This window comes from Cynocephalus volans, chromosome 10 (assembly GCF_027409185.1).
Source record: "Cynocephalus volans isolate mCynVol1 chromosome 10, mCynVol1.pri, whole genome shotgun sequence".
Classification (NCBI taxonomy): domain Eukaryota; kingdom Metazoa; phylum Chordata; class Mammalia; order Dermoptera; family Cynocephalidae; genus Cynocephalus; species Cynocephalus volans.
The window spans coordinates 103070899-103096225 of NC_084469.1; the positions used below are offsets into that span (position 1 = coordinate 103070899).

Below are 25327 nucleotides of genomic sequence, written 5' to 3' on the forward strand. Positions count from 1 at the left end.
GGGGCGCTGCAGCCCGCGGAGCCTCCCGCCCGCCCGGGCTGGGGTCGCGCTGGCTCGGACTCCGCTCCCTGCCCGCCGCGGCCATGGAGGACGAGCGGAAGGACGGAGCCTACGGTAGGAGCCGCCTCCGGTCTGGGGGGGGGACCTTGAGAGAGGGGGACATCTGAGACCTTAAACACCCTCGCTGCAGCTGGCGGGCCCCCGCCGCCCTCGGGCCTCCGCGTCCAGCTCTGCGCGGAGGCCGCGCGCCCCGCTCCAGCCAGGTCGCCCCGCGTTCCCTCCCGGGAGCCCCAGCTCCCCTTCAGGCTGTGGGCCGGGGTGCACGGCGCATGCTCCGCCTGGGGAGGTCCCGTTATTTGGGCTGCTCAGATGGCGGGCGGGGGAGGGGAGGCGCGGCGATCCAGGCTCGGGAGAGGGACACGGCCCCGACCTCTTCAAATCCCCCTCCTCTCTCAGACCCCTTTGTCCTCTTCTTTCTCTTTGCCCACATCTCCCCAAGAAGTAACCGATCAGAGCTTTTGGCCAGGTGGGGAAACTGAGGCCAGACTGGGTAGACCGAATGCCAGGGTGGGAGCCCACCGCGTCTGGGAATGGCAGAAACAAGGGCGTCTCTGGTGAGACAGGAAGGAAGCCAGGAAGCAATTGAGAAACTTTCCCCGTCCTGTGCAAGGGGCTGGGGGTGCCGGTCCCCATTTCACCAGGTCCTGGCGACTGGGACTCCCTCCCGCGAACCTGTAAGGGCGGCCCCAGAGCAAGGCCACTTGGCCCTGGGGATGGGGCAAGGATGCAGCCCCCTTGTCACCCTCTCCCTATGGTGCGTGCCTCCTGTGGGTTCCCACGGTTGGTGGGGGTGGGGGTGGGGGATGTTTGTCGTCCTCAGTTTATCCTTCCTCTTCTCCATTTTGGGTTCCCAGGGCCCAACTCGTTTCAAGCCCCAAGTGGCACTGTCCTGGGGCCAAGGGGCCCTGTCGCTCTTCTTTGGTGTGACAAGCACTTCCTGGAAACTGTGAGACTGAAGGGCCTTGGGGAGGGGGCCGGAAACAAGAAAAATAGAAACAAGTAGGCTAGAGCTGTGTTTAGCTCTCCCTAAACACTCAGGGACTGTGGCCTCAGGAGGTTGCAGAGAGACAGATGCGGGAGGCTGGGACTCTCCCTGCCCAGCTCACCCAAGAGGGAGGCGCCAGGACCTGGCCACCTCCCAGGCGCCCCCCCCCCCAACGCACTTGGAGTTGCCAGCCCAGACCTCCAGAGGGGCCCCTTCGTCTGGGTTTTGGCTCATACTTAAGACGCAGTGGCTGCCGGGTGCTGTGCCTCTGTTGGGTGTGGCTGGCTGTCTCTGATCTGGTTCTCTCAGCCTGGGGTCCTGGCTAGGCCCTGCCTGCCTGTGGGCAGCACCTGAGAGATCTTTAGTCTCCATAAGATCGGGCTGGATGGGGGTGGGGGGCAGATTGGACAATGACGTGATTCACTGAGCCTTGAATTTGGCTGAAGAATGGGACCCAGCCGTGGATGGGACCGAGCAAAGCCTCCCAGGCCCAGCCAGGCCCACGCACGAAGACAGGGGACTTGACAGACTTTGTGCTGGGCTCTGGAAGTGCATTTGATGAGGAAATATTTATTGAGCACCTTACAGGTCTAGACACTGGGAACACAGCAGTGAATAAAGCAGAAAAGGCCTTGACCGCAGGGAGTGGATCTGGGAATAAATATGTAATTTTAGGTTGTTTTAAGTTGTAAAGCAAAGAACAGGACATTGTGTGTGGGAGAATCATCGGGGATTATTTTAGGTTACTGAGGGTTAGAGGTTGAGCCAGCCATGGGAAGATTTGGGGGAAGTGTGTTCCAGGCAGAAGGAACAGCAAACAAACCACACAGTTGCTTAATTATTTCTCTCTATGAGACTGAGGGGAGCCTTCAGCCGGCTCCTTCAACTAGAACCTCACCTCCTCCAGAGGAGCCACCTGGCTTGACTGCTTGCAGTGGGGGTCTTGCCTAGCCTGTATATACAGTAGCTACCCCTTTTTTGCAGTGAACTTTTCTGTGGTTTCAGTTGCCTGAGGTCAAATGTGGTATGGAAATATTAAGGTATTTTGAGAGAAAGACGACACACACATAAGTTTTATTACAGAATATTGTTTTAATTTTATATTTTTATTGTTGTTAATCCTCACTGTGCCTAATTTATAAATTAAACTTTATCATAGGTGTGTATGTATAGGAAAAACCATAATGTGTATAGGATTTGGTACTATCTGCAATTTCAGGTATCCATTGAGGGGCTTGGAATGTACCCCCCATGGATAATGGGGGACCACTGTAGTTCATTCTCACTGGAATAAAATACAAGGGGCCCTTAGGCTGCCCCATGAAGTCCCTGCCAGATAATGGGGAGCTTTCCCTTGAGAATGGTTTACAAGACAGGCTCATATAACCTCCCCTCCTATCCTAATGGCTGCCCATGAATTTAGGGGGTGACATCACGAAGAGGACCCAGGTTCAAATCCTGGCTCTGATGTTTACATGCTGTGTGGCTCCAGGTGAATTCGTGACCTCTCTGAAACTGCATCCTCATCTGTAGGGCTGGGCAGATGACACTCACTGGTGGGAAGCATTTTGCATGGTTCCCAGCAAGCTCTCTGTGCTCAGGAGGCCTCTGGGGCAGGTGATACTGGTGACATGAGTTTTCTATGAGCTGGTGGAGAAGCAGCCCTCTCGGTCAAAGCATAGACTTGGGCTGGAGTGGGCAGGGCAGGAAGCTCCTTCCTCAGCAGAGACCTTATCTAGAGAAAGTCAGCAGCTCCCAGGGAAGTGGAGAAATGGCTCTGGCCCCAACGGATGTCAGCAATGGGAACTGCCTTCCTTCCCAGCCCACCCTTGGCAAGAGCAGCACAGAAAAGGAATCTAGAATCCAAAACAATAGACTGTGACCAGGGAGGACAAAAACTGGGGAAAAAAGTAGTGCTGCTCGTTAAAAAAGTACATTCCCTGGCCCCGTTCACTAAATGGTTCAACCCAGCCTGCAACAGGCCTCTGGCATCTTATTTAAAAAAACAAAAACAAAAAGTTGGGAAAGGGTATTTATTTGTTAAGTGTAACTTTTTTTTTTTTTTAGAAAAAGATAACACATTTGCATGCTTCAAAATATAAAAGACATTATAGCTTTAATCATGAAAATCTCCCTCTTCAGAAGCTAAAGCTTTCCCCACATGTGGTAGAATATACTCTTCTGTATCTGCTCCTTGATGGAACATGTTCTCTGCTCAAAATAAAAGAAAATTTCCTTCTTGCTGTCCCCCAGGACCACACTCCATTCTGAAAGTCCATCAGTGTTACATCTTGTGTTTTCTTCTTTAGACCTTTACATGTAATTATATGCATATTCCTATTTAATGACTATTTTTTCTTTTACTAAAATGGCAGCAAACCCCTGAATGCTAGCTTCATGATGGCAAGAATGTGTGTCTGTTTTGTATGAAGGTGTATCTGCAGTGCCTGACACATAGTAGGTGCTCAAGAAATATTTGTTGAATGAAAAAGTGTGTGTTTTGCATGTTGCTCTTTCTGTCTTTTCTTTTTTTTTTTTTTTTTTTTTTTTTAATTTTATTATGTCGATATACATTGTGGCTGATTATTGCTCCCTTTCTGTCTTTTCTTTCTTTCTTTCTTTCTTTGCTTAATATATATGGGACATGATCTCACGTCAGCACCTCAAAAGCTTTCTCAGTCTCTCTTGACAGTTATGTAAAGTGGTACATTTGTGGGTGGACCATCTTATATTTAACCAGTCAAGGGGAATATTTTAAACTTTTTATTGAAACAGGAAATTCATACATGAGAGGGCACAGATCCTAAACATACCAGGTTCAAGAACTTTTCACAAGGTCAGCACCTCATGTAACCAGCACCCAAATGAGGAAAAAAGAATATTACAAGGAGCCCCCTTGTGTCCAAGGAAGGCCTATCAGTATGATTATTATTTTAGTAGTATATAAATGTTAAATTGAAGTATAATTTACATATTGACAAAATCACAGATTTTAGGAATACAGTTAGATAAATTTTGTCAAGTATATAGACCCATGTGACCACTAACCCCAAGCAAAATACAGAACAAGGGTCAACACACTATAGCTTATTTTTATTTGTTCAAAAAAAATATTTTTTTCATTGTGCTAAAAAGCTCATAACACAAAAGTTATCATCTTAACTGTTTTTAAATGTACAGTTTTGTGGTGCTACTTATATAGAGATTGTTGTGAGGTGGACTGTTTTTGTAAGACCAGTGGGCTAGAATGGCTCTTATATTTTTAAATGGTTGTTAAAAAAAAAAAAAGAAGAAGAAGAAAAAGAGTGTGTGATGGAAATTATATCTGAACCACAAAGCTTAAAATCTTTAGTATCTGGCCCTTCACAGAAAAAATTTGCAGACCCCTGGTAGAGAAGTTTCTCAAAACTTCTGTATTGCTTCCTAGTCAATCCCAAAGAGAGTTATTTTTAAACATGATTTTATTTTATCTTAATCATTTATTTATTTTTTGGCTGCTGGCCAGTAAGAGCATCCAAATCCTTGACGCTGATGTTATAACACTGCGCTCTAACCAACTGAGCTAACCAGTGAGCCTTAAATACGATTTTAAACTCATATAAAATAAAATTAATATATTCTCTCTGTTTGGGTAGGGGGTTAAAAACTAAAAATAAGCCCTCAACCACAGGGAAGATTTTAGCTTTCCATGTGAAAGAACCTTCTACCAACCCTTGGTCAGCTGTCCTCACCCAGAAATTACACAGCTGAGAAGTCTCCTTCCAGAGCTTAGCCTACTAATTTCTGTGTTTGTATGTGGCATCTGTATCTTTTTAAAGCTTCTTGGTTTAATGAAAAAAAAAAAAAAAATAGTACTCCCACAGTGGGATACTATGTAGCCTTGTAAAAAAAAAAAAAAAAAACTAAGACAGGTCCAACTTTGCTGATGGGAAACAATGTTTGATTATACTATTCTGTGAAATAGCAAAGAACGAAATGTAATAAAATGGGGTTAGGGGAAAAATAGTTACAAATCTGCTTGGGGGGCTGGCTGATTAGCTCAGTCGGCAGGGCCTGATAACACCAAGGTCCAGAGTTTGATCCTTGTACCAGCCAGCAGCCAAATAAATAAATAAATAATAAGTAACCCCCTACAAATCTGCTTGAGGATGTGTATTATGGACACCATCTAGAAAGAGAGAGAAGGGAAACCAGCAAGAGGAACTGCTCGCAGGGAAGGCTCCAGGCCAGGGGTGAAAGGGAGAGTGATTTTTTCTGAGTCTAAAGGTTTGTTCAGGTTGAAGTTTTTATCCTGATAAGCATATAGGTTACTTAACATAAATAAGCTCATTCATAACTTCCTTCAACAAACATTGACTGAACAAGCACGGTATGCCAGGTTCTGTTCTAGATCCTGAAGATATAGGACTGAGCAGAACTAAGATGCTGCCCCTCTGGGGCTGACATTCTAGAAAGGAAGACAGGCAGGAAATAAAATGAATAAGTAAAATACTTAGAATGTTAGAGAAAGGCTCTGGAGAAGAATAAAGCAGGGAAGGGGAGTGGGTGTGATCTGTAGGGTATGGAGGTGTGCTTAATATCTTAAATAGGGGGATCAGAGGTGGCCATCCTAAGAAGTGAGGGAGGGAGCTGTGCAGTGTTTCAGGCAGAGGGCATGTGCAAAGGCACTGGGGTAGGAGTGTGTCTGGTGTGCTTGAGCAGCAAGGAGGCCCATGTGGCTGGAGGAAGTGAGGGTGGAGAGGAGACAGGGGCAGAGTGTGCAGAGCCTTGTGGGCAGTGGGGAAGAGTCGTGCTTTTGTTCTGAGAGAGGTGGGAGCCATTGAGAGTTCTGAGCAGAGGAGGGGTGTGGCCTGACTCAGGTGTTCACAGGCTCCCACTGGCCCGTATGCGGTCTGGTGGCAGAAGCCAGGAGACCAGGACCAAGGTGATAGCAGCAGTCCAGGAGCATGAATCAACTAGGACCAAGGCGCTAAATCAATGAATACATCTACACAAAAGCCACGATGAGATTCAGGCTGTCAGGTTTCAGAATCCCGCATTGGCTCTGTTTGAGTCCCAGCTCCATCCTTCCAAGCTCTGTATCACTTACTAACTTTCATGCCCTGAGTCTGTTTCTCTATCCATAGAATGGAGTTAATAACAGTATCAGTTTTCTGTTGTGGCTGCCGCGAGGCTTCTGGGAACCGATGTGGGTAGAGTACTTAGCAGAGAGCTAGGTACATGGTACATGCCCAGTTCTTGGGGGTTATTCACATAACACAGACTTCAAGAGCATGATGTCAAGAGCAGGGCTCAGGGCCGACCCCCGTGGCGCACTCGGGAGAGTGCGGCACTGGGAGCGCAGCTGCGCTCCCGCCGAGGGTTCGGATCCTACGCTCGGGCGATACCAAGCCAAAGGTTGCGATCCCCTTACCGGTCACAAAAAAGAAAAAAAAAGAGCAGGGTTCAATTCCCAGCTCCCACTGGCTGTATGACTTTGGGCAAGTTGTGAAGCATCTCTTTGCCTCAGTTTCTTCATTTTGCCGTCTGCCCTCAGAGTGCCATTGTGGGGATTAAATGAGGATTTAATGTTCCTAGAAGTAAATGTCTGGTTGGTGCCCAATACAGACCCAGCATACAGTACGTGCTCTGTCTTTTGCTCTTATGACTTCTGAGCTTCCCCACCCAGCTGCTGTCCTTAAACCCTTTGTCACAAAGACTTGTCTGGGCAGTTGGGATACCCATTCCCTGGGCACAGACTTCTGGGAAGGCAGGGCCAGCTGGCCTGGCAGTGTGGGTGAGGCCATGGTCTGCTGCAGCCCTTGGGGACTTGGCTGATGTCCTGAAGTTGCAGGGGCTGGGTGGCATTTGATGTCCTGGCACCAGCATGGTGACTGGGCAGCCTGTGTCCCTTATGTCCCAGGCCCACTGTGCCGGGTGTGCCGGCCATTATGCCTGGCAAGGCTGGGATCCAACAGCGACCTTCCCCACCCAGCCCGGTCTAACAGCCTGACATCACCACTCCTACCCCACCACTGCTGCATTTTTAGCTCTGCCTCCCCCAGCATCTGACAAGAAAAAGGCCTGGGTTTGCTCCAGAGGGGCCTTGGTTTGATTCCCAGCTCTGTCCCTCAGCAGCTGTGTGGCCTGAGCAGGTGGCCTCAGTTTGCCCCACTGTCAAATGGGGTCACACTTACAGTTAGTGTTTATTGAAGCCGTGCTAAATGCTTTTGGAGAATTAACTCCTGGCAACACCTACAAAAGAAATGTATTAGTTTCATTATCCAGACAGGAATAACAGCAGCTGAGAAAAAGAAAAGATTTTTCCAATATCATTCAGGGAGGATGGGAGTCCCACTTGGTCTGATTCCCCCACTTCCGAGCTGTGGACTCACTGGGACAATTGCATCCGTTCTTGGTGCCTCGATTCCCCCATCTGTACTGTGGGAATAAATGATGTGACTGACCACTCCTACTCAACTCTGCCCTTGTAGCATGAAAGCAGCCACAGGCAATATGAAAATGAATGAACGTGGCTGTGTGTCAATCAGACATTATTTATGGACACTGACAGTTGTATTTGACATCATTTTCACATCACAAAATATTCTACTTTGGATGTTTTTCAATCATTTGAAAACGTAAACTCCATTCTCACCCCTGAGCCATCCAAAAACAAGTAGTGGCTGGGATTTGCCCCACGGGTAGTAGTTGGTCTCTGTGACAGGCAGAATAATGTCTCCCAGAACCTGGGAATATGTTAGTTTACGTGGCCTAAAACGTACTTCGCAGACGCAATTAAATGAAGGACCTTGAGATAGGGAGATTGTTCTGGATTATGCAGGCAGGCCTACAGACAAACATTCTTATAAATGAAAGATGGACATGGCTGGCTGGTTAGCTTAGTTGGTTAGAGCGTCACCTTGTAACACCAAGGTCAAGGGTTTGGATCCCTATACCGGCCAGCTGCCAAAAAAATGAAAGATGGAGTTGGGGGAGTCATAGGACATTTGACAATGGAGGTAGAGGTGGGTGTGATGTGATTGCTGGCTTTAAAAATGGAAGAAGAAGCTGTGAGCCAAGGAATGAAGGACTTTTTTAGAAGCTGGAACAGGCAAGGAAACAAATTCTCCCTAGAATCTCCAGAAGAAATGCAATTCTCAACATCTTTATTTTAGCCTAGTGAGATGTGATTTTGGACTTCTGACCTCCAGAACTGTAAGGTAATACATATGTGTTGGTGTAAGCCACCAAGTCATTGGTATTTTGTTACAGTAGCTATAGGAGAGTCGTACAGACCCTGACTCAGTGTGGGATGGCTTGGCTCTGCTGATCACAGACTTTGAGGCCATGGGCATGTTATTTCTCTTGGGGCCTCAGTCAAGTGGGGGTAATGATAGGGTCAAACTCACAAAGTTACTGTAAGGATGAAATGAGACTAACCATGTAATGTTTTAGAAAAGCGCCTGGTGGTATGGCAAATGGTCAATAAAATGAGGGCATTTGTATTGTTCTTATTATTATCTTGCAGCATTGTTGCAAAGATTCAGCAAATTCCCCTCCTGTCAGGTTCGGATCAGGCGCAATGATCAGAAACCGTTAGTATTTGCCACTCCCTTCCCTTTATCCCCAGCCAGCTCTTGGTAATGAGAGTAAATGGAACCCATCAGATGATAATACCCATGTTCCTTCTTACATTTCCTGAAAGTGCACAAGGCCAGGCCTTGAGCAAAACCTGTGCTGGTTGTGCCTCTGCATTTTTATTTCCATCTCACAGAGGGGTAACTAAAGTTCACACAGCACGGTCATGGCCCAGTTGTCCCACCTATAACACCAAATCCTCAGGCTCAGCAATCTTTCCCTAAAATAGCTGTCTGAGACTCCTACATATGTCCTCCCCTCCCCAGCCTGGCCATGTCATGCTCCTGCTCAAAAACCCTCAGTGGCTCCCACTTACCTGTCAAAACTGGATTGGGGGTGAACCACTTGGGTGTCTTGGGTGACTGATTCCCCTCCCTGAGCCTCAGTTTTCTCTGCTGTAAAATGTATTGATGATATGGCCTTTAGTATAATGGAAATGGTCTAAAAGGTGATAAATGCTCTTCAGTCAGCACTGGCTGTTTTTACGTGGCTGTTCCTCCTCTGCCAGCCTGGCTGCTATTTCAGCTGACACCAGAAATTTCTGATACTCTGTTATCTCTCTTCTCACTTGCCTTACCAGCCTCACCTCCTGTCAAGTGGTAGAAGTATTCTCTCATGTTTTCCTCTCATACTTGTAATAGATTTGAGTTTTTATATATTTGCATGATTAATCCATGTGGAATTTATTTTGCTATGTGCTGGAGATGGGGTTAAGTTTATTTTCTTCCAAATGTGCAGTCAGGGCTACTGAATGGAAGATTTGTCCTTTCCCTGCCAACTAGAAATTTCACATTTGTCATATATTAAATTCTTCTATGTATAAAATTTACAAATTAATTTTTTAAATATGTGCACATGGAAAACTCTAAATTGCGTTTTTATTTTCTTTTTTTTTTTTTTTTTTTTTTTTTTTTTTGTCTTTTTCGTGACCGGCACTCAACCAGTGAGTGCAGCGGCCATTCCCATATAGGATCCGAACCCGCGGCGGGAGTGTCGCTGCGCTCCCAGCGCTGCACTCTCCTGAGTGCGCCACGGGCTCGGCCCATTTATTTTCGGTGTTAGCTCTATATGCATGGATTATATATTCTGGTTATTCATTCAACAAACACTTATTGAGTGCCTGTTTTATGCCAGGCACTATGCTGGGCATTGGGGACAAAGTCACAGACAAAGAGACTTAAATTCCCACCTTTGTGCAGCCAACAGGCAAGGGTGCAGACAATTAACAATCAATGTGTAAATGTGTAACATGTCAGATGGTGATAAGAAACAAAATTTAAAAAGTGATGAGATAGAGAGGAAAAGGGGGCTATTTTAGATCAGGTGGCCAGAGAAAGTCTCTCTAAGGAAGTGATATTTCGGCAGATACCTGAAGGAGGTGGAGCCATGTGGATGCCTAGTGGAAGAGCTTTCTAAGCAGAGGGAACAGAATGGTTAGCACAGAGGCCCTGAAGTAGGGCCGTGCCTGGAGAGTATGTGGTATATCCGAGAGGCCAGGGATCCTGGAATGGAGCGAGCAGAGGGGACAGTGGGAGTAGGCAAGGTCAGGGAGGTGACAGAATAGATCACATATGGCCTTATGGGCTATGGTGATGAGTTGGGCTTTTCCTCCAAGGGAGGTGAGAGCTGTAAAGGATTCTGAGCAGAGGAGGCATGTGCCCTAGCTTAGGTGTTCACAGTCACCTCTGGTTACCATTGGGAGGACTGACCATGGGGAAGGGAGGAGAAAACTCACACTGGGCCAGGCTGTGTGACAAGGGTGGAGGCTGAGGGGGGGTGAGAAGAGGTTGGATTCTGGATAGATGTGAAGACAGAGTTGATATGAAGCAAAGAGAGGAGGCCCAGGTTTCTGGCCTGAGCATCTGGGGTGATGGAGCTGCCGTTACTGAGTCGGGTCAGCTTGGGATGCAGCCAGGCTGAGTGTGAGCCACCATGAGACCCCCACATGGAGTCGGGGAGGCAGGTGTCACATGAGTGTGCAGCTCAGGGATGAGGGACTGGATTTGGGATTCATCAGTGTGGAGCCAGTGGGTGGAGTCCTGAGTCTGCATGAGTGTCCCCAGGGAACTGAGTGGAGCTGGGAAAAGGAAGAGGCCTGGGACCTGGCCTGCTCTCCCTGTCCACTGCTGGGACTGTGTGGGGTGGGACCTGCCATTAGGCTGGCAGGGACCTTGGGAACCTCAAGGTTTCTTTGGGAGTCCTGGTCACGCAAGGGCATGGCTTGGAGCCTTAGCCTTGACTGTTTGCTGAAACCTGTGGCCTGGGGGGTTGGGCGGGGCCTCCTCAGATGGAGGCCATGTGGGGACAGTGGCCTTTCGCTGGGGACAAGCTGAGTTGGTGACCAGAACCCTGCCTGGGGGTGCTTGATGCTGAGGCAGCAGCTACAGTGATTGATCACCAACTGTATATGCCCATGCTGACTGTACAGCCCCATGCACACTGTATACCCTGCATGGAATGTATACTGCTGAGCACACCCCAACGCTGACTGTACAAGGCCAAGTTAGCTATAGAGTCTGCTGTACTGTAAAGTGTACAACGGGCCTCAAAGAGCTGGTGGGAGATGCAACGAAACCAGGCACAGGATGCACAGGAGTATACAGTTGGCACGTGGGTGGATGGTTGGTATGTGAGCGTATATATAGTAGGCATGAGGGGGTAAAGCCCACTGTGTGTACCATGCCAGTTGTATACATCCACAGTATACATCCAGGATGGCTGGACACCTCACACCAGTTGTATACACCCACACCTACTCTGTACCCCACATTGATCGAACACCCCTACACTGACATTACAGTACACCCATTGCCAACTGTATACCCCCTGGTATCCTGCACCTGATCTTTCAGGCTGGTTTTGGTTTTATACTTTAGCCCCATTTTACAGTTGAGGAAACTGAGACTCAGGGGAGATAAGGCACTGGTAAGTGTCTTCTGTTTCAGATGGTGGAGAAGGAGCATTTGAATCCAGGGCCACCTAGCAGGATGTCAGCTCCACAAGGACAGGAATTGGGTCTGCCCAGCCCAGGGTCTGCACCCAGTAGGTGCTCAATAAATAAACAATTCTTCTATAAAACAATGACTTCGGGATTAACAACTGTGAGTGCACAGGGATGCTGACCTGTGGTGTCCGGTGTCCTAGGGGGCCACAAAGGTACCAGGCAGGGGCAGTTCCAGGCAGGGATCAAAAGAGACTGGAGATGCAGATTGTGCGTGCGTGTGTGTGTGCGTGCGTGTGTGTGTGTGTGTGTGTGTGTGTGTGTGTGTGTGTGTGTGCGCGTGCGTGTGTGTGTGCGCGCGCGTGTTCTCTCCCAGTGTTTAACTGTTGGCAAGTTTTTTTTTTTTTCTAATGCAGACCAAAATAAAACTTTTCCACTGGTTTCAGATTTTTTCAGTCCAAATTGGTTGTTTGGGCTCAGCCATCTGCCCGTTCACTTCCTTGTGCCTCAGTTTCCACACCTGCAGAATGCGGCAGTAGAGGCTCCCTTTCAGGGTTGGGAGGTGTTCCAGGCGGTGTCGCCTGGTGGGTGGGCGGGGCACGGGCCCAAGCCAGAGGGTAAAGCCACAGGGCAAAGCCATGGGGCGAAGCCACAGGGTTCCCCGGGTGGGGGCTGGGCGGCGGGGGGGGGCGGGGACGACTAAATCGGGACGGCCTGTGAGTGGCGGGAGCAGCTGCCGCCCCGCCCGGCCATCCGCTCCGTCCTTCTGTCCCGAGGCAGTCGCCCAGCTCGGGCTGGTCTGACCGGTTTGGGCCGCCCCGCCCGGCTCTTTGGCGGGGAGGAGCCGCCGCCAGTCGGTCGGCCGGTGCCTCCCTCGGGACGCCGGCGCGGCCAGACCCGAGGGCCCGGAGGGCGCGGGAGCAGCGGGGGCCTCCGGGGCCGGATGCCCGCAGGATGGGGGGCGAGCGGCAGCATTACTACGGGAAGCACGGTAGGCAGCAACCCCCGCCCGCAGCCACCTGCGGGGGCGGCGGGAGGCCCTGGGCAGGGGGGCAGGAGGGGGAGCGGAATTGCAGATCTCCACCTGGAGCCCCTCACCGTCACCTGCCAGCCCCGCTCACTCCGGGTCTCCCCGGAGCTGCCTCGCAGACGTCCCTCCAAACCCCCCACCCTAAGACCTGCGTCTGTAGCCCCCTCCCCAGTACCTACGGGGACCCTCTTCCTCCTGCCCCACCTTGGATCTTCCCCCTCCGCCTGGTTCAAGGTGGGCCCCATCCCAGCCCCTCCCGCGTGGGTGGTCTCCAGGTGATCTATCGGGCTGCTGACCATAAAGGACACCTTCCTCCTCCTGCCCTGGCCTGTACTGACTGGGGGCTTGGGTGTGGTCGCTAGGAGGCAGGGTCTCTAAATTTTACTCCTGCCAAGGCAAAGACACCCCTAGGGGCTTCTGAGAGACGGGTCTCCCAGCCTCTCCCTGGTTCAGCTCTTCTGGCCAGCCCAGCTTAATCTGGCTGACTTTCAGGAACGCCACAGAAGTACGACCCCACCTTCAAAGGACCCATCTACAACAGGTAAGGGCTCTGGGTTCCCAGGGGGAGAGGGGAGACCCTGCTCATCAACTGTCCCTGTTTCTTCACCACCACCACCCTCTGTTCACCAGTAAATATTTGCAACTTGATAAAAGAACTAATTTCCTTAAATATTTGCAACTTGATAAAAGAACTACTTTCCTTAAATATTTGCAACTTGATTTAAAAAACTAATTTCCTTAATAGAAGTCCTTACAAATGGATTTTTAAAACAAGCATCACACTGGAACAGATCATTTAGAGAATGAGAAATACTGTAGACAATGAATTTATGAAAAGATGCTCAACCTCACTAAAAAATAAAGGAATGCAATTTAAAACAATAGTCAAGTAGAATTTCCCCATCACAGATTAGCAAAGATTTAAAAAGATTGACTTATTCTGCTCTGAAACTATCTGGTGCAGTCTTTTTTTCGGGAGGGAATTTGGAAATAGGAAATCTTAATGTGCATCTCTTTGTTCTAAAAATTTTAATTCTGGGCCGGCCCATGGCTCACTCGGGAGAGTGTGGTTCTGATAACACCAAAGCCCCGGGTTCGGGTCCCATGTAGGGAGGGCTGGTTAGCTCACTGGGTGAGTGTGGTGCTGACACCAAGTCAAGGGTTAAGGATCCCCTTACCGGTTATCTTTTAAAAATAAATAAATAAAAATAAAAATTTTAATTCTACCATACTGGCCAGCCACCAAAAAGTAAAAATAAAAATGAAATTTAAAAATCAAAATTTTAGGGGTGACAATCAGTTTTTATCTAATGAATATTCATAACCAATAAAAAAACTGAAAAAAAATCAAGATTTTAATTCTACAGGAAAAATTTTTCCTAATAAACCTTGTACACATGGACAAAAATGTGTGATATGGCCATGTTTTGAAATGCTAAAAACCATCAATCTGAATGTTCATTCATTGTAACTAATTAGGTGCATTATGGTGCATCCTTAGGATGTAATATTACATAGCAGTTAAAAGGTACAAGAGCCCTCCTAAGGAGTGATATGGATCCCTCTTTATATATTAAATCAAAAAAGCAAGAAACTGGGGCTGGCCGGTTAGCTCAGCTGGTTAGACAGCAGTGTTATAATTCCAAGGTCAAAGGTTCAGGTTCCCTTATCCACCATCCACCTAAAAAAAGAAAAAAACATGAAACAGAACAGTGAGATTGGGCATGCTGCCAGTATGGATCTGGCCATCACATCTTGGGCACAAGTGGTGACAATCAGCTTTGTATCTCATGAATATTCATAGCCAATAAAAAAATGTACTGTGCAAAATATAAAAAATTTTTAAAAATTGGGCTGGCCCATGGCTCACTCGGGAGAGTGTGGTGCTGACAACACCAAGGCCGTGGGTTCAGATCCCATGTAGGGATGGACGGTTTGCTCACTGGCTGAGCATGGTGCTGACAACACCAAGCCAAGGGTTAAGATCCCCTTACCAGTCATCTTTTTTAAAAAAATAAAGAACAGTGGGAGTATTATAATAACACTTGAGTTAACCAAGCAAAATTTTTTTGGAAAACATTTGTACCTAATAAATAGCCCAGAGAACTTAGAAGAAGTCATTAACAGTGGTCATTTATGGCAAAGGTAGTTATGGAAAAGGACTTATTTCTTTATTGCATCCACTCTTGTATGTTTTTAATTTTTAATACGTTCATATTTAATCTTGTAATAATAAATATAGTTTAGATGTTTAAAAAATGTTAATACTTATTGCTGGTAAAGATGTGGGGAAATGGGCACTTAATCAAAAGACTGAACATTGCAGGAACTTGCTTTGAGGATAGTTGCAGCCTTAGGTATCAAAAGTTAAAATACATGTGCCCTTTCACACAGTGTTCAAACTACTCAAGAAAGTGTGTCCAAATAACATATGGATGCAGGTATGTGTGAAGAGCAGGATGGACCTGTGGTCCACGGCACCAGGGCTCCTGCCCTGATGCTGTCCCTCTGCTCCTCAGGGGCTGCACGGATGTCATTTGCTGTGTGCTCCTCCTCCTGGCCATTGTGGGCTACGTGGCTGTGGGTATCATAGGTGAGTTAGACAAGGGGACAGAACTTGGGGTTCCAGGGTAGGAGGGGGCACAGCCACAGCCTCTGGGGCAGGTGTGGGGCTGGTGCTGAGGAGTAGCAGGGCCTCAGTGTCCCTTGATGCCTCCACAGCCTGGACCCATGGGGACCCTCGAAAGGTGATCTACCCCACCGACAGTCGAGGCGAGTTCTGCGGGCAGAAAGGCACAAAAAACGCGTGAGTGGGACTCCTGGGGGCCTGGTGGGGCTGGGGAGGAGTGGGCAGAAGGGCTTCATGAGCACTGGAGAGAAGGTTCTAGGCTTTCCCCATCTCCATCCCCCCAGTAGTCCAGTCAACAAGTATAAAACTCCCACCATCCCCAGCCACTATTCAAGGCTTGAAGACACAGCACTAAATGAGACATTAAATGTCCTGTCCTCTGGCAGCTCACATTTTAGGGGAGACAGTGAGGAAACAGTACTGGATCTGATGTCAGGTGGTGATGAACAGCTGAGGTAGCAGAGCGAGTTCAATCTGGGCCATGTCACTCCCGGGCTGTGTGACCTAGGGCAAGTGTCTCAACCTCTCTGGGTCTCATTTTCCTTCTCTGTACACAGTCCCACTCTCGTTGGATGTGTTAGATGAGCCAGTAGATGCACAGAGCTTAGAACAACACCTGGCATGGATTTGCTGCTACTCCTGTAGTTTTTTTTATTGTTTTTACTAAGGTATTTTATATAGGGTGGTTGAGGAGTATTGACAGTTTCCGTTTTCTCTTGTCTGACCTCAGAAACAAACCCTTCCTGTTTTATTTCAATATTGTGAAGTGTGCCAGCCCCCTGGTCCTGCTGGAATTCCAGTGTCCCACCCCCCAGGTAACTAGTCCCCATCTCTCCCCTTTTCCTTCCCACCCCCCATCCCTTCTGTAGAGACGTCTTCTTCTTCTACTTTTTTTGGTCGACTGGCCAGTATGAGGATCCAAACCCTTGACCTTGGTGTTATAACACCCCGCTCTAACCAGCCGAGCTCACCAGCCATCCCGGGACGGCTTCTCTCCCAGCCCTGTCTCTCCCAGTGAATGTGGGGTGGGACCTCTGTCCTGAGCGAGGATCAGGTGTCTGTCCTGACCCTATCCCCTCCCTTCCTTCTGCCCTCCCAGATCTGCGTGGAGAAATGTCCTGATCGCTACCTCACCTACCTGAATGCTCGCGGCTCCCGGGACTTTGAGTACTATAAGCAGTTCTGTGTTCCCGACTTCCAGACCAATAAGGTGAGGAGGAGGTGGCTCCCCTGGGAGCCCAGGCAGGGGCAATGAGGGTGCTGGCCTGGGGGGATTCACCTCTCTCCCTCCCTCTTTCTTGGCAGGGTGTGGTCGAGGTGCTTCGGGATGGTGACTGTCCTGCTGTCCTCATTCCAAGCAAACCCTGTGAGTCAGGGGTCCCAGGAGGTTCAGGTGGAGACTGGGGAGGGTCTGCAGGGGCTCAGCCTGACTGATCCTGTCTCCTGCTCCACGCAGTGGCCCAGAGATGCTTCCCAGCTATCCACGCCCACCAGGGGGTCCTCATGGTAGGCAATGAGACGACATATGAAGATGGGCACGGCTCTCGGAAAAACATCACAGAGCTGGTGGAGGGCGCCAAGTGAGGACCGCGGCCGACCACACTGGTGTCACACTTTCCTGGGTGGGACAGGGCACCCCCTGGGACCAGCCTCATCAGGGAAGCGGGTCTGACCTGAGACCTGTCCTCCTTCCCCCAGGAAGGCCAATGGGGTCCTGGAGGCACGGCAGCTGGCCATGAGGATATTTGAAGATTACACTGTCTCTTGGTACTGGATTGTCATGTAAGTTGGGAGAGAAGGTGGCTCTCTCTGGTTGGCCTGTCAGAGGCTGTCGAGGGGTGGGGTCCACTCATGCTCTTGTTTATTTCCCAGAGGCCTGGTCATCGCCATGGTGTTGAGCCTCCTATTCATCATCCTGCTCCGCTTCCTGGCTGGCATTATGGTCTGGGTGATGATCATCATGGTGATTCTGGTGCTGGGCTACGGTGCGTCTCCCCCTCCCTGTGCCCTCCCCTGCCCAGGGTCTGCAAAATGCCCGTGACCTTTGACCTGGTAATGACCTATCAAGAATTCTATCCTAAAAAAAAAAAAAAAGAAGAATTTTATCCTAAGCCATCAGCCATTTTCCATCTTTTACTTGCATATCTGTGAAGATGCTCATCTCAGTGTTGTTTATGAGATCAGACACTTGGAAACAATCTCAGTGCCCATCAACGGAGGATGAGTGAAATCAGGCTGTCAGCAAACTTCTAAACCAGGGCTAGGTCTGTAGTGTATGGACAGTAAAAGGCATTCTCAGCCGGTTAGCTCAGTTGTTTAGAGCATGGTGCTTATTTTATTTATTTATTTATTTATTTATTTTTTAAAGGGATCTGAACCTGGGGCCTTGGTGTTATCAGCACCGCACTCTCCCGAGTGAGCCACGGGCCGGCCCGAGCATGGTGCTTATAACACCAGGATCCAGGGATCCATCCCTGTACCGGCCAGCCACCCAGAAAAAAAAAAAGAAAGGCATTCTCAAGAAAGCTGCTTTGTACACTGGTTAGGGATGCATAATTTGGCAATGGAAAGGTGGGGGGTAAAATCCTGGCTCCGTGAGTTTCTAGCTCTGTGTCTTTGGGCAAGTGATTCAACTCCTCCAACTCCCCACCCCAGCCCCGTGCCTCAATTTCTTCCTCTGTAAAGTAGGGGTAATTAGTATTTACTAGTTGGGAGGCTTAATGAGAAGGAGATAGTGTGAGGAAAAAATCAGGGGAGGGACCTGTTTAGCTCAGGCCTGTGGAACCAGAGGCAATGCTCAGAAACCAGTGCCTCATATTTGGCTGATTCATTTAAACTTTCCAGAAGGAAAAATGCTTGACAACCCAATCTCAGGACACAGATGCCAATATATTCATGTTAATAGGGGTTTCTAGCTGGGTGCTGGAATTTTAAGTGACTTGATAGTTTTAGTACTTTATCTGTATTTTACAAAGAGCTAAGGGGAATGCTGAAAATCTCTAATGCTACCTCACTGCATGATAACATCCAGGCCACCACCCCTGTCCCCATGAATCACTGGTACAGGGTGGAAAGGGGGTCATAAGGAGGCCTCAGGCCACACAGCATCCTAACACCTACTCGTTCATTCATTCATCAAACATGTATTGAGTGCCTACTGTGTTCTGGGCAGTCTTCTAAGCCCTGGGTTTATAGCAATAAACAATATGGGACAAATCCTTGCTGTCATGGGGCTTATATTCCTAAGGGTGTGGGGAGGATAGGCAAGAAACAAGTAAACCAGAAAAACCTTTAAGATTTCAAAAGAAGGAAGGGGGATAAGAAGTTGGAGTGTGGGAGGATATGATTCTATACGGGGGGATGGGGTTCTGGAAGGTCTCATGAGAAGGTAACATTTGAGCAGACAATGGGAGGGATCTGGTGATGGGAAGAGAATGTTCCAGGAAGTGGAAACAGTAAGTGCAAAGGCCCTGAGGCAGGAGCAAGGAAAGGCAGCCCCTTTCAGCCTCAGTTTTTGCTTCTGTTCAATGGGGTGGATGTACCTGCTTTGCAGGGTGGGGAGGAGTTGATGGGCTGAGGTTGTGGTTCTCTGAGCAGGAATATTTCACTGCTACATGGAGTATGCCCGACTTCGTGGGGAGGCTGGCTCTGACATCTCCCTGGTGGACCTTGGCTTCCAGACAGACCTCCGGGTGTACCTGCACTTACGACAGACCTGGATGGCCTTCAGTGAGTCCCCCAGTTCAGCCCCCCATGAGGCCTTGGAGGGAGTGGGGAGCCCAGGTGACTGGCACTCTCAGCCACCCTCTGCCCCTTGCAGTGATCATTCTGAGCATCCTCGAAGTGATTATTATCCTGCTGCTTATCTTTCTCCGGAAGAGAATTCTCATCGCCATTGCGCTCATCAAGGAAGCCAGCAGGTGGGTGCCAGAGGGCCCGGCTGGGGTACTTCCTAGAGCTGTTCAGGCTCTGATGCATGCGTCTCTGCTCCTTCCTAGGGCTGTAGGATACGTCATGTGCTCCATGCTGTACCCACTGGTCACCTTCTTTCTTCTGTGCCTTTGCATCGCCTACTGGGCCAGCACTGCTGTGTATCCACCACCAGACCCTGATCTCTGACCCCAAGGATAGCCAAAGGCCGAACCTGCCTGGAAGTGACCTGCAGCTCAGGGGCAGGGCTGGAACCTGGTGGGAGAATGGATACTTTTCCACAAGTCCCTGGGGTCCTCAGTCCCAGACCTTGGGTTCCTTAACCAGCCTCCAGCTTCCTATCCACTTCCAACGAAGCCGTCTATAAAATCTTTGATGACGAAACCTGCCCTCTTGTTGGAAAAACCTGCAAACCTGAGGTGGGCATCCCCTGGGTAGAAAGGGCAGATACTGCCCCAGCAGCCCCCAGACAATTTGAAACCTCTCATCCCTGCTTGAGAGATCATTCAGCAAGCATTTGGCACTTGCTGTATGACCTGTGTAGGGGGCATGGAGGTGAAGAGACCCCATCACTGGATCCGGCAACTTCCCAAGCTGGGCAACCTGGCTTCCCCTCTTCAACTTGGCCTGTCCCCCGCCCTGGGTGCTTTTTCCCCCTTGACTTTCCTTTCCTGCTCCTACACCCTTTTTCTTGACCCCCCCATGATGACCAATTCTTGTTTCTAGAATCCCTTCCTTGGTTTTTTCAAGCCCCTAATCTGAACTCCTAATGCTTTGAATTAACCTCTGATCCCCATGACTCCTGTCGTACCCCAGTGTCTATCTAATCCCAGACCTAATGCCCAGAGTCCACTCTGAACTCCTGGTCCCTATATTTTGACCTGGCTCTGCATCCCTCTTGCAGATCTTCCCCTCCTCCAATGAATCCCGCCTGTGCCCCAAAGCCCGCTGCCAGTTCGCCTTCTACGGCGGTGAGTCGGGCTACCACCAGGCGCTGCTGGGCCTGCAGATCTTCAACGTCTTCATGTTCTTTTGGCTGGCCAACTTCGTGCTGGCGCTGGGCCAGGTCACCCTAGCTGGGGCCTTCGCCTCCTACTACTGGGCCCTGCGCAAGCCGGACGACCTGCCCGCCTTCCCGCTCTTCTCTGCCTTCAGCCGGGCACTCAGGTGGGCTGGGGCTGGGGACAAGATGGGGTAGAGGAGGCCTGGCCAGGTCACTGATCACCCTTCTGCCCGCAGGTATCACACAGGCTCCTTGGCCTTTGGCGCGCTCATTCTGGCCATCGTGCAGATCATCCGAGTGATGCTCGAGTACTTGGATCAGCGCCTGAAAGGTGCGGCCCACCCGCAGCTGGCATTGGCTCCCGCTGGGGGGTGGGGCTAAGTGGAAGATCGGGATTGGTTCTTGCTGGGGGGGGGGGCAAAGTGGTGGGACAGTGGTTGGTTTTTGCCTGGAGCGGGGTGGAGCTGAGGGGCTTGCGTGATTGGTTCCTGCGATGGCGGAGCAGCCCAGAGAGCCCACTGAGTGGAATTCTTACCGTTGAGGGGGCGGGCCCAAGAGGCCAGGCCCACCATTGGTTCCTGCTAGAGAGGGTTGGGCTAGGATTTGTTTGGGCTGAGGAGGGCGGAACTAAGACTGTTTTCTACCTCGCAGAGGAGGGGCTGTGGGACTGGGATTGGTTATACTTTGGGGTGGGGCCAAGGAGGCGACAAGGATTGGCTTCTGCTTGGAAGGTGGGGTCAGAGCAGTGGTGCGGGTCTTGATTGGTTCCTGTCCTGGAGGCTGGTCTGAAAGGCTTCACGATTGGCTTCCTCACTGGGGGTGGGGCTGAGGGTCCTGGGCTGGATTGGTTCCACTACTTGGATGGGGGACGGGACCCCAAGAGTCCTGGATCAAGTCTCCTCTTCCTGTCGCTTTGATAGGGTGGGCTCTGGAATCCTGGACTGTAAGGAGTGTGAGTGATAGGGAGGTGGGGGTCCCCTACCAGGCCAGGTGTTTCCCTTCACCTCCTCATTCCTTCCCTTTTCCAGCTGCGGAGAACAAATTTGCCAAGTTCCTCATGACCTGTCTCAAATGCTGCTTCTGGTGCCTGGAGAAGTTTATCAAATTCCTCAATAGGAATGCCTACATCATGGTGAGTGGACGGGACCCTGAACCAACCCCTCAGCTGTTGTTGGGTGGGGGCAGCCCCCATCTCCATCCAGTGGACCTACTGCCTCCCTCCTGTTCCACTCCAGATTGCCATCTACGGCACCAACTTCTGCACCTCGGCCAGAAACGCTTTCTTCCTACTCATGAGAAACATCATCAGGTCAGGGAAGGCATCTTCCTCTCGCCATCTCCCTCCTCCCCCAGTCCCTGAGCTGGCATTCACGCCTGCCCCTCACTGTCCCCCTGCAGAGTGGCTGTCCTGGACAAAGTGACCGACTTCCTCTTCCTGTTAGGCAAACTTCTGATTGTGGGTAGTGTGGGTGAGTACTTTCCATCCAGACTGTTGGGGCGGGGGAGCCTGTTGGGAGTGACTTATGAGCTGCTGTCAGGCCTCATGTCTTCTTCTGCGATAAGCACCGTCTTCTCAGGAGGGCTGTTTCCTTTAGCCAGAACCCTCCACCATCTCGGTTTCCTCTCTCTCTCTAGGGATCCTGGCTTTCTTCTTCTTCACCCACCGCATCAGGATCGTGCAGGATACAGCACCGCCTCTCAACTATTACTGGGTGCCTATACTGGTATGGACCTTTGGGGATGGACGAGGGGTGTCCAGGGAGAAGTAGGTGTTGGGACTTGCTTGGTCTTCTTTGATTGGGCAGATGTGGATGGAGGTCAGAGGTGGGAGACTGGTTATTTTCTCAGTCCATATATATTTATTGAGCACCAACTCTGTACCAGGCCACTGAGGTGGGTGGGGAAGAGCTTTCCTCTGGAGGCCTTAGAGTTTAGAGGTAAAGAAACATTAGTCAATAATGATATGGTGAATGTGTGATTGCGGACTGGGATGTGCCACTGCTGCCTGCACACAGTACAGGGAACAGTTAGAGCCTGTGGTGAAGGATCTGGGAAGGTCTGGAGGTCCAGATGGCTTCACCATGCAAATGATGTTGGATCTGAAATGATTTGAAGATGCTGGCAATATCCAGGTAGAGGGAACAGCAATTACGGAGGCCCTGAGGTGGGTCCATGCCAGGAACAGTAAGGAGACCACTGTGGCTGACGTGGAGGGAGTAAAGAGATGGGGAAGAGGACAAGGAAGTGACAGGACTGTGGAAGGGTTGGGTTGGGTCTTCATTCCAAGAGCAATGTGGTATCTGAGTGCAGGTTTGGAGCCTAGCAACCTAGATTCGTAACTTTTTTCTCTATATGCTAATTCTAAGATGAGTAACTTTGGTCAAATTACTTAATCTGAGGTCCACTTATTTCCATCAACAAGTGTTTATCAGGCAGCTACCAAGGCCCTGGGCTCTCCAGATTGCTAGGGATATAGCACTAAGTGGGACAGACACAGTCTAGTGGGGATGTGGATATTAAACCTGTAATGCCCTAAACATGTCGAAAATTGCAGCTGGATGAAGGCCTCAGGAGGGGTGCCCAGTGCTAGGAGAGCATAAACAGGGTCTAGATGTCGGAGCCAGTTTCCTAGAGGTCATGATACTCGAGGACTTCCTGTTTGATCTGAAGGCAGAAAGACAGGCATCAGGGCCACAGCATGTGCAAAGGGCCTGGGATTGAAAAAAGCAGGGCATGTTGTGTGAATGATGTGGCCCTGCCAGCAGCGGTGAGGAGTTAGGATGTTATTCCAAAGAGAGCTTATCAGCAGTGGAGTGACATGATCCAGCCTCAGAGGGACATAGTGGGTGAGGGTTGCTCTGAGCAGGAGCTGGGGCAAGAATAGCTCGTTTCTCCTCTCCCAGACAGTGATCGTCGGCTCCTACCTGATTGCCCATGGTTTCTTCAGCGTCTATGGCATGTGTGTGGACACACTGTTCCTCTGCTTCTGTGAGTGACCCCCACACCCCAACCCTTGCTGGGCCCTGACTCCCTTCTCCCCAGTGGGAGAACATCTCCTAACAATGGCGTGACACAGTCACCTGCCCAGTGGCCCCGGCTTCCATGGACACTGGCTGTCCCTTCTTCTGGGACCGCAGCACGCCTTCTTGGCTTCCTCTCTGCGCTCAGAGTGTCTCCATCCTCTTCTCCCCTGGCCCAGGTTTCAGCTGGAACACTCTGCCCCTGGGCCCTCAGCTTCGAAGCTTCTGGCTTTGTTGGGGGGGATCTGTGGCTGCCACTAACTCTGGTCTCTCCATCTGTCTGTTTTTATTTATTTATTTTTTCTTTTCTCTTCCTCTCCTCCATGCCTGCTGGCTTCCCCATTCTTCCCCTGCCTCCCTTTCTCCCTCCCTTCCTGACCACCCCATTTTCCCCCTGCCGGTTCCTGGGGGGAGCCCAGGTGAGGACCTGGAAAGGAATGACGGCTCTCAGGAGCGACCGTACTTCATGTCGCCCGAGTTGAGAGACATCCTATTGAAGGGGAGTGCGGAGGAGGGGAAGCGGGAGGAAACTGAGGAGTAGGAAGTGAGGGAGGCTGGCTTGGGGGCTGGTTTCCTTGCTGGAGACCGAGGGTGCATGCAGGGGGACCTCCTTGCCTGGGAGTGTGGGGATCGTGTGTCCTGTTCCGAGCCTGCTACAGTCTGCCCCTGTCCGGTCCTAGCGTGTCTTGCTTCCTAACCCTCTGAGGCTTCTCTGAGGCCCTTGTCCACCCACCCTGTCCCCGGAGGCCCCTGGCCTTGGAGATTCCCCTCACATCCCCTGCTCTGGGCCTCTCTCTGCAGTGGAGGATCTCGAGAGAAATGATGGCTCGGCCGAGAGGCCTTACTTCATGTCTTCCAGTCTCAAGAAACTCTTGAACAAAACCAACAAGAAACTTGCAGAGTCATAGAGCCCCCGCTCTCCCCACCTCTCGGGAAGCCTCACAGTGGGAGCTCCGTAGCTGGGTCCGTACCCCCAGCCCATCAGGCTTACCCGAAGTCCTGTCACTGCCGCTCCCCACCCCGTCCCCATGATCCAGTTACCACCAGTTTTTGAGGACCTGGAGAACTGGGGGCATCTCCTCCCTATGCCAGGGGGCACTCGGAGTTTTCAAGGCAGCCCCCCGAGACTGTGAAATGAGTCACTGCAGCTCTCACTGGTCTGGAAGGGAAGAAATCCGGTGGGATGGAAGGTGGCCTGACCTGCAGTCTCTCACGTGCTTCCTGTCCCCCTCTTACGATGGGACTGATAACAAGGACAGTGTTTATGTCTGAAGGAGTGGCCAGCTGCAGGGACCTCCAGCTCCAAACTCTCCATTCACTCCTGCCTGCTCTGGCCAGGACCAAACCTCTTCTCCATGGTGGAAAAATTGCCTCGAGGGCCACCAGAAGCATTTCTTCCTTATTATTTTTTTTAACCTGGACATGCATTAAAGGGTCTATTAGCTTTTTTTTCCATCTGTCTCAACAACTGAGATAGGGCCACCAAGGAGTGCCTTCCTTTGTCCCCCTCCCCGCTTGTGGCTGGGGTGAGGGGTATGTGTGCCCAGGTGGGGGGTGGACAGGAGGAAGAAGGGGTGAGGCCTCTGGGAGGGACAGTGGACAGCAGCCTGTGGACAGCCAGAGCAGGCTGGAGGAGACCACTCACTAATAGCTGCTTGATGGAAACCTGCAGGCTGGCTGGCTGGAGGAGTTGGGCTGAATTTCCCCCCTTCCTTTGCCAGTTGTTGACACAGCTCTCTTTGTAAGAGACAGAAGAAAGTGAATCCACCCAAGGGATGATTTCAGGGGGAGAAGAGGGGGGCAGATGCCCTGGGCACACCAGGCCCATCTGCCTGCCCACCTCACCTTGACGATCCTTTTGCCAAACTTGAACTCAGGGGACCTGGTTTCCAGTTCCCCCTTTGCCATATGCCAAGGCCCCCCCCCCCCCCCGACTTCATGCCCTTGCTCATCATCATTGTCCCAGGGTCCTGGAGAGGGAGAATTCCCAGCCTGGGGTCTCCCATTTCCTGTGCCTGCCGCCAGCCTTCCCACCCACCCCCATCCTGTCTGCACAGCCCTGCGTGTAACTGCATTCCAATCACTAATAAAGTGCCTATTGTACAGGTC

The 25327-nt window shown here is 50.4% G+C and overlaps 1 protein-coding gene across 5 annotated transcripts; it reads left to right on the top strand.

Moving 5' to 3' along the window:
- On the top strand, positions 1 to 25327 carry SLC44A2 (solute carrier family 44 member 2 (CTL2 blood group)). 5 transcript variants are annotated; one of them, XM_063109926.1, is made up of 23 exons: positions 1 to 114; positions 13129 to 13177; positions 15156 to 15229; positions 15358 to 15442; positions 15996 to 16080; positions 16365 to 16475; positions 16571 to 16631; positions 16722 to 16845; positions 16964 to 17047; positions 17138 to 17250; positions 18863 to 18994; positions 19086 to 19185; positions 19264 to 19356; positions 19530 to 19614; positions 20100 to 20362; positions 20435 to 20529; positions 21227 to 21330; positions 21434 to 21507; positions 21597 to 21667; positions 21834 to 21922; positions 23102 to 23186; positions 23638 to 23755; positions 24020 to 24139. In XM_063109926.1, the coding sequence occupies exons 1-23, from the start codon at positions 84 to 86 to the stop codon at positions 24039 to 24041; spliced, it is 2148 nt and encodes a 715-aa protein (XP_062965996.1). In that variant the 5' UTR covers positions 1 to 83; the 3' UTR covers positions 24042 to 24139. The 5 variants fall into 5 exon arrangements, with proteins under 5 accessions (XP_062965996.1, XP_062965995.1, XP_062965998.1 ...); XM_063109925.1 differs by lacking the exon at positions 1 to 114 and adding an exon at positions 12388 to 12597; XM_063109928.1 differs by lacking the exon at positions 1 to 114 and adding an exon at positions 12388 to 12597 and having other exon boundaries at positions 23638 to 23762; positions 24020 to 24109.

Bases quoted from the DNA above. Each gene is read 5' to 3' on its own strand.
- SLC44A2 (XM_063109925.1), top strand. From the start codon at position 12,561: ATGGGGGGCGAGCGGCAGCATTACTACGGGAAGCACG. The intron at 15,443-15,995 runs GTGAGTGGGACT...GTCTGACCTCAG, and splicing joins CAGAAAGGCACAAAAAACGC to AAACAAACCCTTCCTGTTTT. The intron at 16,081-16,364 runs GTAACTAGTCCC...CTGCCCTCCCAG, and splicing joins TCCAGTGTCCCACCCCCCAG to ATCTGCGTGGAGAAATGTCC.